Source organism: Chaetura pelagica, unplaced genomic scaffold (genome assembly GCF_000747805.2).
Source record: "Chaetura pelagica isolate M959 unplaced genomic scaffold, ChaPel_1.0 scaffold695, whole genome shotgun sequence".
Classification (NCBI taxonomy): domain Eukaryota; kingdom Metazoa; phylum Chordata; class Aves; order Apodiformes; family Apodidae; genus Chaetura; species Chaetura pelagica.
The window spans coordinates 203,002-219,674 of NW_009953191.1; the positions used below are offsets into that span (position 1 = coordinate 203,002).

The following is a 16,673-nucleotide window of genomic DNA, read 5'->3' on the forward strand; positions in this document are numbered from 1 at the left end:
CCAACCAGCCTTTAGCAGTTATGGTTTTCACCAGTATATTCAGCAAGGGAATGGCTTCTGCCATTGAAATCAATGTAAATTTTGTACCTAGTCATTAAGACTCAGGTTGTATTTTTTACTTCAACTGTTGTCAGATAATCTTAATCTTGTTGGGTTTTTTTGTTGTTTTTAGTGTTACTTTTTTGTGGGGTTGTTTTGTTTGTTGGTTGGTTTGTTTTTTTTAAATGTGGTATCTAATTTGCTCATAAAACAGATACAGAAATGTCCTTGGGACTTCACATTATGAAGCATTTAAAAGGTTGGCTCTGTAAAGACTTACATCTATACTTAATTTCATACTTCTGAACTCCCACAGAAGTCTTAAATCTTAGACATGCAAAATATGCAAAAAGAAACAAAAATGTAAAGTAACTTAAAGTAATAGATAATAAACCTAGGAATAGTTTCATGTAGAGATGAAACTGAAATATTCGTCCACAGCATGGTTTGCTCCATGCTGAAATCAATTAGAATCTTTCAATTGAATTTAGTCCAGTTTTACACCTTCCCATGTGCACTGTTTTCCATGAACAGGAAGTTTCTCATTCAGATGCTGAATTGGGACAGTAGGTGAGGGAAGAACCCCTATTACATTTCCCAAATACAAGTTTACAAAATCATGTGTGTTTTGAGGGCAAGAAATCTAGTGATTAGAAATTTCTAGAAAGTCCAAGTTCCTAGCAAATAGTAACTTCAAACAAGATTGAAATTCCACACCTGTTACAACCTATGACAAGTGTGACCTGTTTTGTGCACAGCTCTAATTCCCAGTTTCTAGCAAGTATAAAAAAACAAGGAAGAGTAATTTTTCTAAAATATGAAAAAAACCAAAAGGCACAAAATGCAGCTGGGTAGGATGTCACCAACAGATCTCAGACTAACATAGAAATGGGCAGCAGCGAGGGAGCAGAATTCAAAGGGAGAAAGCAAAGTCATTAAATATTTATAATGGAGTAGGTAAAATTATGATTTATCAAACATACAGTTTTACTGAAGCAGAAGTATTTTGTGGATGTTTTGATAGTTCTGTCATTTCTGCAGTGCTTATAAGGTTTTTGAGAGGATTGAATTGAAAATCTGACCTTTCTCTGAAAACAGCTATTTTGCTGCAGCTTGGTTTCATGAAAAGTTTCAAATCATTTTAATTTCACATTGGGAGAAAAAGCTAACCTCCTCTTCAAAGCTGCTGAACAATATGATTTATGTCCTCTGTATAGCTTCTGCTCAAGGGGAAAGATGAGGGCAACAAATAGGATAACATCTAAGAGAGATAGCAAATAAGTGGGGGGTTTTGGTGTGTTAGATGATAAAGAGGCACAAAACCCAGTGTGTTGAGCTCATTGTGGCTTTGAATTTACTGTTTAGCAAAAAATCCCCTTGCATTACTGAATAAATAATATACATAAAATATCCCATTATAAAATCTGAAAAGGGACAGAGCCCCTATTTTTACAATGAAGTTCTTAATGGTTGTTCTCTATCATTAGATTCCATGCAGGTGCAATTTGAACATCCAGTACAGTTATTTTCCTATCAGTGAGAGTGTAAAAACTAAATTTAAGATTCTATATAGAAAAAGTTACTTTATACTACTACTAATCATACCATTCCATGAAAAAGTAACATTTGCAGTCAGCCCAAGATTCACTAATGCACAACACCCCCTGCCATTAGAAATGCTATGCCAAGGGTCTGTGCTTCTGAAGTTGTTTTGTTGGCTGAAGTCCTACCTGAATCACTGCATATATCAAGAACTGCTCTGACTGAACCTTCTGCATTCTAAAGCAAGGATCTTACTGAATTCTGAGTAGGTATAAGTTATTGTTTCAGAAAAAGGTGAGATTTTGTACTCCTTAAGTGTTTGTGCTCTTATTAGCAGAATCCAAAGCTGGAAAAAAGGAATAAAGTAGCAAGTAGCAGTTTCTGAGGAGCAGCTCTGGAACTAGTGAGGTGGGCAGCTCACAGCTGAGGTCCTCACACCTCCAGTGTGTAAAATGTTAAGCCTGAGTAGGCTAAGGCAATCCTACACAAAGCTGTGGTGGGTGGGCAGTCTTGCTCTGATTTCTATTCCCAAAAAACAGGCTTTCTTATGAACTGTCTCTGAGTGACAGTTCCCTGCAAACCTTTTCTGCATAAAAATGCAGCCATTTACTGACTGATTTATGGTCAGTGGTAGGGGGAGCAAATGTTTGCTTAAGAACAGCACAGTGTAAACTGGCGTCAATACTTATCTTTAGAAACACATGATAGGAAATAAACTATACAGAAAAAAAGAAGAGTGGGTTGTAAGGCTTGTAGGAGTAAGACAAGCTGAATATATATATATTTTAGAAGTAATTATAGCAACTCTAAGTGTCCACACAAATTAGAGTGTAAATGATCTTCTAGTGAGAGATCTGCGTTTGTGTTTTCTTTTGATTAATTTATCTTCACTACACAATTTCCATTCTGATAAAAGGCCAGATGCTATAATTTTGACTGCGTTATTTTTCATTTGTGATGGTGCTTTGTAGTAGAAGCATTTGTGTACAAAGTGACTCATCATGTATAGGGATCCAAAGTATGACTTTACACTTGGAACTAAATATTTCTGATTATTTGAAGACAAGTGGAAGTCAAAAAAAATGAGAAAGTGCTGTGATGAGGAGGAACCATATGGTATTCTTTCAACAATTAAACTCAGTGCTCTACTGCACGTCTGCAGAATGTGCAGATTAAACCGTTGTGCCCAGGCTGCATGCTAAGATTGAATTAATGTTCCTGAGCTTTTTATTTAATCTCCTCTGTAAGAAAAGGCCACACCAAAGTAAATCGTTGAGTGAAAACTTGCTATGTGTGAGCACTTTACCCCTTTCCTCACCTCTCATTTACTGTGGTCTCTGTCATGTGTGTTTTTTATTGGCATAAGGTGAAGCAGTGCTGAGATAGCTAATGTGCCTCTGACATATTTTACTGTGCATGTTAACAAGAGCTTAAGAGCCAATGAAAAGATTCAAACTGCATAATTTCCCTTTTATCTCGCTTCATAGGCTGCCAGTGCAGTGAAAATTCCACAGTTATCCAAATTCTCATTGCAAATTCTTTGTCCTCATTTCATTTTAAAAGAAAACGTAAAAATTACAGGCAGATCTCGCATTCCTTTCTTATATCCACACATCCAGAGTGCTCTCCACCCCAGCTCTCTAGCCATGAGGCAGCCAGGAACCAGCACCTCTTCGTTCAAGGACAGCACCATCCTAGTGTGACTATTTGGTTTCTAGCTTAGAGCTGCTGCCATCCAGCTCTCTGAAGACTCTAATTTGCACATCTTCTCAAATGACCACCCATTGCTCTTGGGTGATTCTGTAATACTTTTTAATGGCATTTGTTGTCTCCAACAGGATCTTTCAAGTTACAAAGCTGAGAAAGAAGAGGGTGAATGGCTACCTCACAGTGTTGGTGTACTGGAAGAAGGACACAAGTCTTTAGAGATTGTATTTAGTCCTTTATTTCTGCCTCACTTTTCTTTAGAGCCCAATAGACATTTCTGTTTTGCTATACATATTTGGAATTATTTTATGGTTATCAATTTTGCAAGACAGCCCTCACTCTTAGTACTTGTCTCTCCTTTGACTTGTGTGGTCAAGTCCACTGCTTACATTTTGTCATAGCCAGTCCAAAGTTCTTGGTGTAAAATCTCAAAGCTGACTGATGCTTTTGAGTAAAAAAAGAAGCAGAGAAATGAATTGTATGTGCTTTGAATTAGCTCACTATGCCCCAAAACAAGACATTTAAAATTATCCAGGGGAATAATAAATGCAACATTTTCCGAGCTTCTTTATCTCAGAAATTGTCTGCCCTGATATAAGGCCCCAGGGAGAGTAGTTTAATTAAAAAGTATGTTTTTCTGTCATTCTGATGAGTTCTCAATAGACTAAACAGCTGCTGATTTTCTAATCTGAGTGTGACATGGTGCTACTCATTTTCTTGTATCTCACAAGGGATCCAAATCTAGCAGGTGATGTTAGTCCACCTATCCTACTGCAGAAAATATTTGTGATAGGTTTGTCTACCAGTCTGTAAGGAATTCTGTAAGCAGTCCATATTTGCTAGCCAACATTCCTAATCCTAGGTCTTTATTTAAGCTGAAACTCATCACATTATACATCATTAGATACTTGTATGTATTTTATTAGCATTTGTCTTTTAACAGCTTCGCAATACTTAGCGGCTGGAAATCATTGCAAGCATTGTAATAACCTTCTCAATCTTACATGCAGAGGCTTTTAACTCTCTCTTGTAAAAATAGCTTCACTTTTTTCAACCAGTATACAGAGTAAAATGGGTCAGTGCCTCACTAGGCAAGTTATCTCCTTTTTTTCTCAATGTAGACCTTACTAATCTAGAGGTGAAATGGCTTCATGATCCATCTTTCAGACACAGATGTGGAATTAGGGCAGTGGTAGCATCTGGGCTCCTGTGTTTACTGAACGATGACTCTCTGAAGCAAAGTGGAGTTTAATCTGCTGCGGCAGCAGGAAATCTGCAATCACTGATTTGCAAGTGTTGCAGCCTTGAGTGAACACTAATCAAATAATGCAGGTAGCATGTGTGAATACAACAGCCCATACATGTGTTTATAATGGTTATTAACGTGTGAAAAAGTAGGTCAGAAAACCTTCTAAAAATTTGGAACCCAAGTAATTATGCCCTCTTAGCTCCTGGAGGATGAATTTTCCTTTTACTGATGTGCTTTTTTTCAGGTTTAACTGCACAGTTGCAGGATTATTTTTCAAATAATTCATTGTAATGTGGTATTGTAAAAAATGGCAAGGCAAATATTTCTCAGTAGTGATCATATAGCTGTTACAGAGACTGTGCTCTGCCTTACAGCATTCTAACTAAATTGGATAGCAGTTTCTATGTGTTGAGTGTGTTTGGGTGATAGTCAGATGCACTGTTGAGTCCCCAGGAGACTTGCAAACATGAAACATGAAGTTAACAAAAGCCTTCCATTGTTGCAGGCAGACATGGAGCTCCATATATCAATTATAATACTATACATTTTTGGTACTGTTCTTAAAATCATACCTTCTTGGTTTCTTTCTTTCTTGAATCTTGCAGGTTTCACAAATAAGAAAAGATGAAGAAGTATTTGAGGGTATTTATGGTAGAATGTAAATTTGATATATGTTTAATTTATGGGAGAAAAGAATAACAATTTCCATGCTTCTGGAAGAGGCAATGTTTGAGAACTGTATAATCATTGGGTAACTAAGCATATCTTTATATGCACAAACCTTTATCTCCTTGTTACCTATTTTTCTGAACTGTCTTGATGTTTACTGCAGTATTCAAAGATAAATGTATCGATTCTCCATAATTTAAACTGAGGGCACTGATCTCATGCAGATCTGAATGGACAATGCGAAGTGTTGTATATCTAAGCAGTGGTGGTGTAGTTTCCAACAAAGCAAGGTGGTCATATATCTCACTATAATCAGAGCATGTCCATGAAAATTATGGTTTTTAAACAAGCTTATATAAACAAAATTATAGAATAGGTTTTTCAGCTGCTTTGTGCTGCGCACCTTTACAACCTAAGTGATTTGCCAGGGAAGCTTATTGAGGAGCCAGGAAAAAACCCAGATATGACTACTGCATATATGCAACTACTAGAACTATCTTTTCATTCTGAGCAATTGGTTCCTGCTTCAGCAGAAGAGTGGTCTGGTTCATTTAGTGTGAGCTTATGGCACCAATGAATCACTTGAAGTGCAAGTGCAGTTTCCTCTGCTTTCCAATTTCAAGTCAGTAGAATAGGAAGGGTAGCAGTAGATTCATGCTCTTGCTTTGCAGAGCTTGTTGGTCATAAAAATAGATATGAGGAAATAATATTTTCTGTATTTTATTAAGATATGAATACTTCTCTCTGTTTATGATTTCAGTATCGCTTCCTGGAGTTTAGTATTTCAGTACATTTAATAGTATGGACTTCGGTGAGCTGGAAAAGCATATCCGTAGTTACTGCCCTACTTAATTTTTTTTCTGGCCTTAAAGGTATTTTTCCATCTCTAATTATGATTTTGCCTCCTTTTCCCAAACAACTACCCTTTCCTCTCTCAAAAAGTAACCTTGTCAGTTTTGTAATTATTCAAACAGTAGCTACAGCTTATGATAGAAAGACTTGTTGAAGCAGTAAACAGTCCCAATGGTACTGAGGTATTCAAAAGTTCAGCAGCCCTGCTCCACAGGAGATACTTCCAGGATTCCAGCAGAGAAACTTATGTACAGTTGTTAATCCTAGAAGGCTGGATGCAAAAAAAACAGAGAAACTGCAATCTCTAAACAAACTTCTTGGAAAAAAAAACCCTCTAAATAATACAAGCTTGGTGTAGTTCCTGTTGGCATCAGGTCAGCTTGGGGTTAGCTCAGCTGGGTTTATATAAAGCCCTGTATTTCCATTTAGTAATGAAAAATAGTGTCTGTTATATTTTAAAGACAAAATTTATAATTCCTAGTGGCAAAATTTATAATTCCTATAATTTATAATTCCTATATCTGCAAAGGTGTGTGCCTTGCAGTGATAAAATGGTACTTATTTAATTTTCTGCTTTGATATAGTTGTATAGCTCTATTTCCATTTCCAATACACTCATTAAGGAAACTTTTAAGAATCATGATGATAACACTGTTGAGAAATGAAAATGTAGTGTAAACTTGTTTCTTTGGAAATAGTAGGAGAAACCTTATTCTGAAAAATATCTTTTCTAGTTTTTAAAAACATATACAGCTTTTTTTTCATATAAGTAGGTTGCTGCAGCCAGAATCTGGAGCTGTATATGTTTTTTTTGCTGTGTGTTTACAAATACCTTCTCAAATCTATGCAGCTTTCATTATTTTACCTTTGGCAAACGGAGATATAAAAGACAAAATCAAGTTATATATAAAGCTGGAGTTATCTAGCATAGGAGCAGGATATCGAGACTTCTAAAATATTTGCTGAGAGGTAATTAGAACATGTGCTGCTGCAGTGATTGCTTTGCATCAGGCCTCTGCATTTGGAGAGGAAAAATAAATTTTTAGACCAAGGCTTAGAGAACCTTTTTTAGCCCTGAGCTATTTATTTTTTTTTAAATAACAGTAGGCCTGGATGTCTGCAAATGCTGTATTGTTTACAATCAAACAGTAGATCAATAAAGTAATAAATACAAAACACTGAAGCTATGATTTCTGTTGTTGGATTGTGCATCTGAGGAAAACTTTGTTATCAAGAAGCTATGAAGGCCACTGTTATAGAACATAACAAATAGTATTTTTCATTAGTCTTCCCACATTTATACTGTTACTTTCATATTTAATGAAAAGAAATCTGAAAGCCACTGTATAATTTTAGATTAATTTTTCATTTTGAAGTTGCAGGGAAATCTTAATCTTATGCTTGACTTCCTGTGTGATAGTTCATAAATATTGTGGAACCTGCTTTTATAACAATGCAAAGTATTAGTCTTTTCCAGAGTTTGAGTCTCAGGGTAAAATCCATTCCTTCTTCTGTAGTCCAAATATTTGGGCTCATTGAAGGGGAATGAAATAGAGCCTGGAAAAGAGCACATCTTCTGTCTGTCGTGGGAAACCACACTGCCCTTTCATGCCTCTGGAGCAAGACAGTGTCCAAGCAAATACTTAATGTATTTTCCTCATAATTACTAAAACAACTGTGTGCTGATCCTGTAAAGACATTCACAGGATTGATTACAATTAAGTGGGGGATTCAGCTGCCTAAATGTCAGTGTACAGAGCTGAGCTCAGCTTCCGTTATAATCAAGGGAAACCTGTGTGGTAGTAGCTGAGGGAATATCCTAAAGAGCTGCTATTAATGCTCTAAGAGTACATAATCCCCACCTTCCCCACACACCCCATGTTTTCCTTTCTCACATATAATGGGACTAACCAACTCCAGAATTTTTATGAAGTTACTGTCTACTGTCTTCTCAAAAAATAAAAAATATATTCTTATAGAAAAAGAGAAAGAGGAGCCAGGCTTGAATTTGAGGTCATAGATTCAGAGGTAATTTAGAATTTGACAGTTGAGTCAGATGTGATTGGCAAGGAGGTTTCTAAAAGGCTGCAACTGTAAACTGGAAATAAATGGAAAAGTATTATGTGAGTGGGACACAGCTTTGAATCTATAATGCATGTCCCAGGACTGACTTGCTCATAAAAGAGCATGTGCTTAATGTGTCATAAAAATATTTAAGCCACATGGGTCTTTGTATAAATATTTAATTTTTAAAGTTGGATTCTGTGAGTGTCTAAAAATGAATTCAGTATGTACGTCCTTGCCATCAGTATGAAAGCTAAAAAAGGATCACCAGAAACTGGGGGGATTTCCCCCTGGCAGACTTGTCTTCTCACAAGACTTTTTTTTGTCTTGTGTCCAAATCCATTTTTTCAGCCCTTCCTATATTGTGTTTTGTTATATAGTAATTCTCTGAGAGAAGCTATGGATCTATTGTATCGGGAGGTAGTTTAAAGGCAGAGTGAGTTGTTGCCAAGAATTTCTGAGCGTCTGAACGTGGGTATTCCGAGATATCTGAGCGGAACACTTGTCTGTGTTCCTTCAGCTACCTCTGTTCGAAATACATGGTCTATGTCTGTAAATGAGACAAGATATATTTTGAATGTACCCATGTTCTGCATCATTCATGTTTTTCTTTACTGGGAAATTAAACTGCAAGAATCTGAATATCTGCAGCCACCTGGTACCTCATGTGGCTCAAGGAAGGAGCGAGAGCAGTTAGGAAAGACCACCTCTAAAATATTCTCAATTTTTTTTCCTGCCTTTTTTTTTTTTAACTACATGCAGTCATTTTAATGTCATTCAAACATAATTTAGTAATTACAGAGGAGCAGGGACGTGCATGACCAGTGCTGCACTCATCAAAACACGTGTTGTGAGCATGTGGCCAGTGGCCCTTTCGAAGTACGATAAACATGCGTTCCCCCTCTATAGCAGCATGTGAGATACAAATGAACACTAACTTCTCCAGTGTCACTCTAGTGCATTGGACTTAGACCTCTCTGCTTATGATGGTTTTACACTGTTCTTCACAGGTGAAATCTGTGCTTTTAAAATCCATGGACAAGAAATGCCCTTTGAAGCTGTTGTGCTAAACAAGACATCTGGAGAAGGTCGTCTTCGAGCAAGAAGTCCTATTGACTGTGAACTGCAGAAGGAATATACTTTCATCATCCAGGCCTACGATTGTGGATCAGGACCAGGTGGAAAAAACTGGAAGAAATCTCACAAGTGGGTGAAAATTAGGAGAATTTGTATTTTTCCTTTAGCATAAGTTTGCTCTACAGTACAAATCAGATCAAAGAGATCCTTTTAATAGATAGAAAGCAAATTAAACTAAGATGAACCATTGTTGCAATAATCCATCCATTTTTTATTCCTTTTTTCTTTTAGAATTTTTTTTATTATTATTTTTTGCCTCCTGCACATGGACCCACTATGCAATAGTGCGGGGTGAAGCCCTGCAGGGTTGAGCAGGAACCCTGCTCAAGTGGAAAAACATGTCTCAGTTTTGGTTTATTTTTCCATTCTTGCTTTCATGTTAAATACATTGATTACACAGATCATCCAGGACATGGAAGCTACCTTGAAATTGATGCTTAAAAATTCTAAATTTGTTTTCTTTATATTCATCTCATTCCAAATGGTAAGAAAAGAGAAATCACCCTTTCTTATACTGTGTGCATGTGTATGAGCTGCAGCAGTGTTGCTTTTGCATGGTGTGTTTCTGACCTCGGCTTTTGGACAGTCTCAGAGGAATTTAGATCCTCTGAAGAGAGAGGTTATTGAAGATGAGTAGGTGGTACTTTTTACTGTGGAGCCAATTCCCTGCATAAGCTTAAATGGCACAGTGCCTTTTTTCCCCTCCAAATCATGAAACCAATCTTCAGACCATTTGTCATTAAAGATTAATTTCACTCATGTATAGATGTATAACTGCTGTACAAATTGTTCATTTTGTTGAGAGCCATTTAAACAAATGATTAATAGTAATAATTTTTCTTCTTGCTCAGCCAGGACACATGACAATTAAAAATTCAATTAGCTCTATAATGCACATCAAACTTTTGCAGAATGTTTAAAAAGAAACACATTTAGAAGGAAGCCTGTGATATCAAATAACCATCAAGCTGCAGAAACAGTTTTGCTTCATGTTATTATATTTTATCATGTTTTTCCCTCTCATGGGAGTGACAAGCTAGTGTCTTCCACTTGTGGAAAATTTTGTTTTAATCCTGACCAAATGAAATCTGGCCCACTGGGACAAGACTTTTTTACACTTTCTCATTGTGGTTTTTCTAATAAACCACATGCTAAGCTACTGTCTAGAGTCACAACCTTTACCACTGACTCTGCCATTGATCTACAAAGTCCCTTCACTTGTCTACCCTTCTGTTACCTTGCCTATCAAACTAGATAGGAAGGCCTTAAGGCCTTTGGATTTGCCTCTTTAAATACTAAAGGCCTGTTATTTTTGACCCTCAAAGGTTTGCGTGTGTCCATTAATTAAAATCAGTAGAAGGTGGGATGCTTATTTAATGCCAAAGACTGTTCATAAAGTGACCATTTTAAGTAATGAATATGTAAGATTACTGTAATTCTCTTCCCATTCTTTTTGCTTGTTAATGTATTTTGCATCAGAATTATGTCACTGACAGTCTGCAGTGGTTAGTTTTAAGAGATAGTCCTTTATTAATAGAGAGCACCATGAAGCCCTCTCCCTACAAAGTGTGACAATAGATTTTTTACGTAGTGCTACGTTAAAATCTTAAATTGTGCAAATTAAACACAGAAATTCAATAACATTTCATTTTAGCAGTTTTTAGATTTTTTTTTAGACTTCTCATGTGTTTTGAAAATAAACTGTTGGTGATATGTCATGACAAATTTTATCTTTGTTGCCTTTATTTCTCTATTTTAGGGCAGTGGTCCATATCCAGGTAAAAGATGTCAATGAGTTTTCACCAGCTTTCAAGGAGAGGGTGTATAAGGCCACTGTGACAGAGGGAAAGATCTATGACAGCATCCTGCAGGTAGAAGCCATAGACGAGGACTGTTCCCCCCAGTACAGCCAGATCTGCAATTATGAAATTGTCACAACTGATGTTCCTTTTGCCATTGACAGAAATGGTGAGTATAGAAAAGGAGCAATTGCAAATTCTGAAACAGCAGTATTTTTTGATACTCTTGACACTAGCTGATAACTTGGCTTGAGCTTTAACTCATATATAACTTATATTTATTGATTGATTGTTAAAACTTCTAGCGTGTGGGTCCCCAGATCTATACATTTGTGATGCTTCCTGAAGCAGTTCCATTATTCTGCAGTATGAAAGACAATAGATTGTAGTTGCCTTTTTAAAGTATATAACATTATAGGGAAAATAATAAACTATATTAAGTTTTCCATGTGTAGCAATTTTTGACCATGGTGGCCCTGTCTATAAGCTTTCTGCTTTTCCCAGTCAAGTTTCTACCAGGGAAAAGCACAGAACTTGACACTGAATTTAGGAGAGGCTGCTTGGCTACATTATAAATGTGTTGAAGATCCTCCCTGCCATTCTCTGATTGCTTCTGACAACACAATATATTAGCTCTGTCTTTCAAGTACTTCAGCAGTCCCATCTTGGCATCACTTTGTAGTTAAGAGTCCTTGTTATTGATATTCACACACTTGTGCAGAAGTTCAAAATGGAAATTCCAGTGCTCACCCACCTTGTTTCCCCAGAACAAGGACCATGTCCGTGTGCCCAGCAAAGCACCAATTTATCTTTCCTAACAGAAGCATTTAATCCATGTTGTCTGTAGGAGGAGAATATGCTTTGGAAAGTTAAATCTGATTTTTGGCCAAATTGGAAATTGAAAGCATGCCTGGAGCTACTGTTTTCTCTAAGCAGTCATTGGGATGATTTTCATTAAAACCCTTTCTCCATTTAAAAAAATATTCATCTTTATTTGTGCAGTTCTTGCACCATGCACAGCTGAGCACCAGAAGATAATATAACCTGTTAGGATCAATAATCTGTAACTGACATAGGTGAAAAAAGCCATCTGGTTATTAGGAGGCAAGTATACTATGTTGGAGGTACACTTAATATTAGTATGTTTGTGTTTAGGTAAACAGAGTCAGCTGGCACAGTGATATTTCACTAGAGCAGTTGCACAAAGGATTTTTTAGTAGAAGTGGGCCTTTGGAAGTTGATGTTTGTGTGCAGTTCCCTAGAACTTTATGGATTTTTTTCCTACTTGTGAGATTGTCCATGTTGTCAAAAAAGGAAATTCTTCATGTTTCTGTTTAAAACCATAATTTTTCCAGAGCTCGACATGACTTGCCAGAATGGGGCTAGTTACTAACAAGAGTGGCAGATGGTTTCATAATTTCATACCAAGTTTGTGACAGATATAATGGATAAATAATACACTGAGATTAGCATGACACAGAGCAGACATTTCTATTGGTTCTGCCTTTCCTGCTCCTCTCACAAATAGTGCTCATGAGTGATCATGGGTTTCTTATAGTCAGATGCATGATCAAAAGCATGTGAAGTGTCATCTCTGTCCTTGTGTGCCCAGGACCTGCTTTCCTGCAAAAGCCATGAGAAAGTAATTGATTTAAACAGGACTTTAAAGCCTGCAGTGAATAACTGGAATAAGGTTGTAATACTAGCAGTTTCTTGGTCATGAATTCAATTAATACTTTTTAATCTATTTGTTCACTAAAGGAACATTGATGCCACAATCAGCAGTAATTGCAATCTAATTTGCGATTTTTTAGATAATGGTAATTGCTTAAACCCACTGGCATTAGAGACAGAGTTAGAATAGATGGTTGTTGCACTTTTATGTTGTGACATAAATGGTTCCAACCCATTTCACTGCTGAGAATGTCTCAAATTCTTGGGTGTTGTGCCTGGTTTTGTTACCTATGGGAGAATTAAAATAGATGTATGAGATGCCTGGGACTGTCTGTTAATACTCTGCTGATTAGGATTTTGTTTATAGTGATTATTATCTGTTGTGATAAACAAATCTAGGTCTTACTTCTAGTGAGAGTCAGGTGATTGTGTCTTCTGCAACTTAGGGTTTTTTTCCAACTTTCAGAAGCATAAGTGGAATTTCATTGCCCAGAAAGAGTATTTAACCAGATGCTAAGCATCAAGCCTAAATATTGGCGATGGCCCCAAAATTAGGGGAGTTTGTGAGGAAAATATGCCATTGTCAGTCCCAGATGGTGGATTATTTTTTCACCACCAACATATGAAACTAACCACAAACACAGGCCTTTAAAAAGATACACATGCTATTCCATCAACATTTTTTTGGCAGATTGTTGTGTTTTTAACCAGAACTTATTTCTTGTGTGTAGATCAATCCAGGGAGCATTTTCTTGTCTTGAAAAATTAACTTTCACATTGGGGAACATTTGCAGAAAGGAAGAAACCCCCCCCAGGCTGTAGCATTGCACAGTGTACTTCACATCACCGAATTGTTTGAGGCACAAGTGTAGTAGACAGGCACCTAGGCCTGCCACAGGGAGCCCCATTCAGCTCTTGGGTAGTTCTTCTAGATCTTTGTAAATTAAACACCTAAAGATAGGTAATATAAAGCTTCCCATTTACATTTGGCAACTTTGACTTTTGGTGACCTTTATTTGTGAAAAAAATGACCTAGCATTATGAAACTGTGGCACTAATAACATTGATTCTTGTATATGATGAGCTGAACTTGGAAGGTGATGAACACTTGGTCATAAAATCCAATCATGAACAGGCAAAGGACAAATTTATGCTTTACTATGCAAAGAACTGGGACTAAAGTAATAAGCTAGAATATGTTTTAAGATACTTCTGCATGCAGTTTTATGTAGTTGTCATCTTAGCAGAGAATCCCTGTCAAAAAGTCAGTTATCATATTAATGTTGTTTATGAGTTTTCCAGGTAACAAAAAAACTAAACCACAATTCACAGACCTGTTGTAATGCCAGCAAAACAACATTTTTATGCATTTGTCAGGGATGATGGTCACATAATCAGCAAATTCAGATATAACTATGGATTCTGTCATGGCTCTGACCTACTCTCATCTCTAAAATGGGTTTAACTATTTTTGCCACCCACTATTGGGAAGCACTTCAGAAATGCATGGTCATATAGTTCAATATGAAGATGAGTTACTAACCTGTCTGTCCAGTTAGTACAGGTTCTATAAGGTTACATGTCATAGAAAATAGATATGGACAGAATCTCACAAAGTCATCCTTTACAGCAATGAGATCTGCATTAGGAGCTGTACAAACTACCTATAGTAAGAAAAGGAGTGAAACTTTATAGTTAAGCATTTGCATATGCTATTTATGTGTTTATTAAGCCACAATTTATTTCCATTATCATTGAAAAGTGCTCCTTCCTGTTCTGTATTGACTTATGGTGAAATACAGCTCCTGGGGGCTCTTGGCAGCTGGGAATTTTGAGCTGCCATGGCTATGAGCAGACTGAAGCCAGAGGCCACTCAAGTAACAGTGCTGGCCCTCATCTCTTATAAGAATTAGGAGATTGTTTTATACACACAGGAAGGAGGTCTGTATCAGGCTATCCACAAAACTGACCCTGAAGAAACAGGTACAAATGTCTCCTTAGACAGGAATTTTTTATATTGGTGTTGTCAGCTGTTTGTTGTTTTTTTTCTTTTAAAATCTCTTAGAGCTCTGGATATTTCCAGGAAAAGGCCAGCAATTCAGATAGACCAAAAAAAAAATAAAAAAAAAATTATGGCCTAGTTTGGAACTGTGTAGAAAAGTATTGGATTCTTCCATGAAATGTTTCTTTTTTAATGTTATTGGTTACCTTCTTCTTTAAAAGGGAGATATAAATAGAAATTCTCAGTCTGTTGTGTCTAAAACTTTAATTAGCCTATATTTATAGTACTTCTCTCCTATATATACTTTTTAATTGTATGGATTAAATGGTAAAATAACAAAGATGCATAAAGCATGAGAGGTAACAGAAAAACAGAATAATTAGGAAATCAATACACTGTTGACTAACATCTGCAAGACAGCCAAATGATCTTCCAGAATAACACCTGTCAGAATTTTTGCAGGCCAAATCTTAAAAGACCATTATGAAATACAAATCTTGCAAGATAGGTTTAGTGAAATGCAAATATGATATAATGATTTATAAATCTTAGAGGACAGTTAATGTGCCACACAAATTCTAGCAGTCTGCTAATGTAGATAGAGACAGTTTTAGTTTCTCAAGAACTATCTCTGCTGCTGGTCAACTAAAATAATACCTAAACAGAGAACTATAAAGATTTGTGTGGGAAATAATTTAATGCAGAAAGGAAACTGAGAATATATGAAATGAATAATTAAGTATACAGTGGCAGTTTTTAATTAAATCCTTAGGCAGGTACTAATCAAGCAACTCAAGATCATAAAATGAGTACATTAAATTGTTTTGCCTATTACTAACTCAAAAATAATGAAATAGTTGATACCATTATTGAAGTTGCTTTTGTGATGGGAAGAGCTATCTACATGCCATGCCTGGCAAGGTGAGGTGCCTGGGAGAGAGCGTGAAGGAAGCTGTAGGACACAGTACTGTTTCCATATTAGCCTTCAGCATTCTGCTTCTCCATTTGAGACATAAAAGTAGTGATAGGGCTTTTCCCCCTCTCTGCCCTGCTCAGAATGGGAGAGTAAAGTTATTAAGTCAGTAGAAAATGGGGTGTTAGGCCCAATTTATTGCTGCAGCTGGAAGGGTCTATTTAAAGTACAAAACTTGAACCAGAAGGTGGTTGATGATTGCAAAAGCAGCCTTCCTTCAGGCCTGGCCTGAGAAGTTTTGCATCAGTTTCAATTAAACTGCTAAAGCTGGCTGTAATGTAGTAGTTGTCAGGAAAGTATTGAGCTCTTACAGAGAGGAGTGTGCATCAGGGAGAGAAACCTTCCAGGAGTCTTCACCTCTCCAACTAATGGAGGTTTAGTGAAAAACTTAAAGAAGTTGCAATTTTCTGCTAGTGCATTACTGTCTTTCATTTGAATGAAAGCAAACAAACAAAACCAACCTCACACCCAAACCCCTAACCAAGGCCAGCATACCTAACAACAGGTACTTTGACAAGCACCTGTGGGAATCAGATCACTGTATTTGACAAAATTCCAGGATTTGGGTGCTCCCAATTCCAGATTTAGCCCAAACAACTTGCTTTAGCAGATCCATGCTTAAAAGCAGTTGTTATGTGTAGGATTGAACCAGAGGAAGTTTGTTTCTTGAATTCTAGAACAAACATTTTCATTCAAAGAGATGTTACAACAAACAGCCTTGAGTGAAAGTGTGAAACATATTAAACAGTCTCCAGTTTCAGTCTGAGCAAGAATTGCATTTCAGTGGAAGTGGACAGAATTAAAACGCTGAACTTGTTAATTACAAAAACATACATTGTCCACTATAACCTTCCAATCCTGCAGAAAGTACTCTGAGAAAATCTTTCCCTTTCCTTGTGAAAGTTGTCATGTCTTTGTTCTGGAAACAGGTAATTTGTCGCCTTGATTCATGTGTCAGGTTCAGCA

General features: G+C 36.7%; 1 protein-coding gene across 1 annotated transcript in view; it reads left to right on the forward strand.

The window, feature by feature from the left end:
* CLSTN2 (calsyntenin 2) overlaps positions 1 to 16,673 on the forward strand; it is a gene marked incomplete at its 5' end in the record, with an annotated part of 182,609 nt that overhangs the window by 101,362 nt on the left and 64,574 nt on the right. The window contains 2 exons of the mRNA XM_009997355.1: positions 9,133 to 9,328; positions 11,019 to 11,227. Coding sequence (XP_009995657.1) covers positions 9,133 to 9,328; positions 11,019 to 11,227 — 405 coding nt within the window. The remainder of the gene's footprint in view (positions 1 to 9,132; positions 9,329 to 11,018; positions 11,228 to 16,673) is intronic.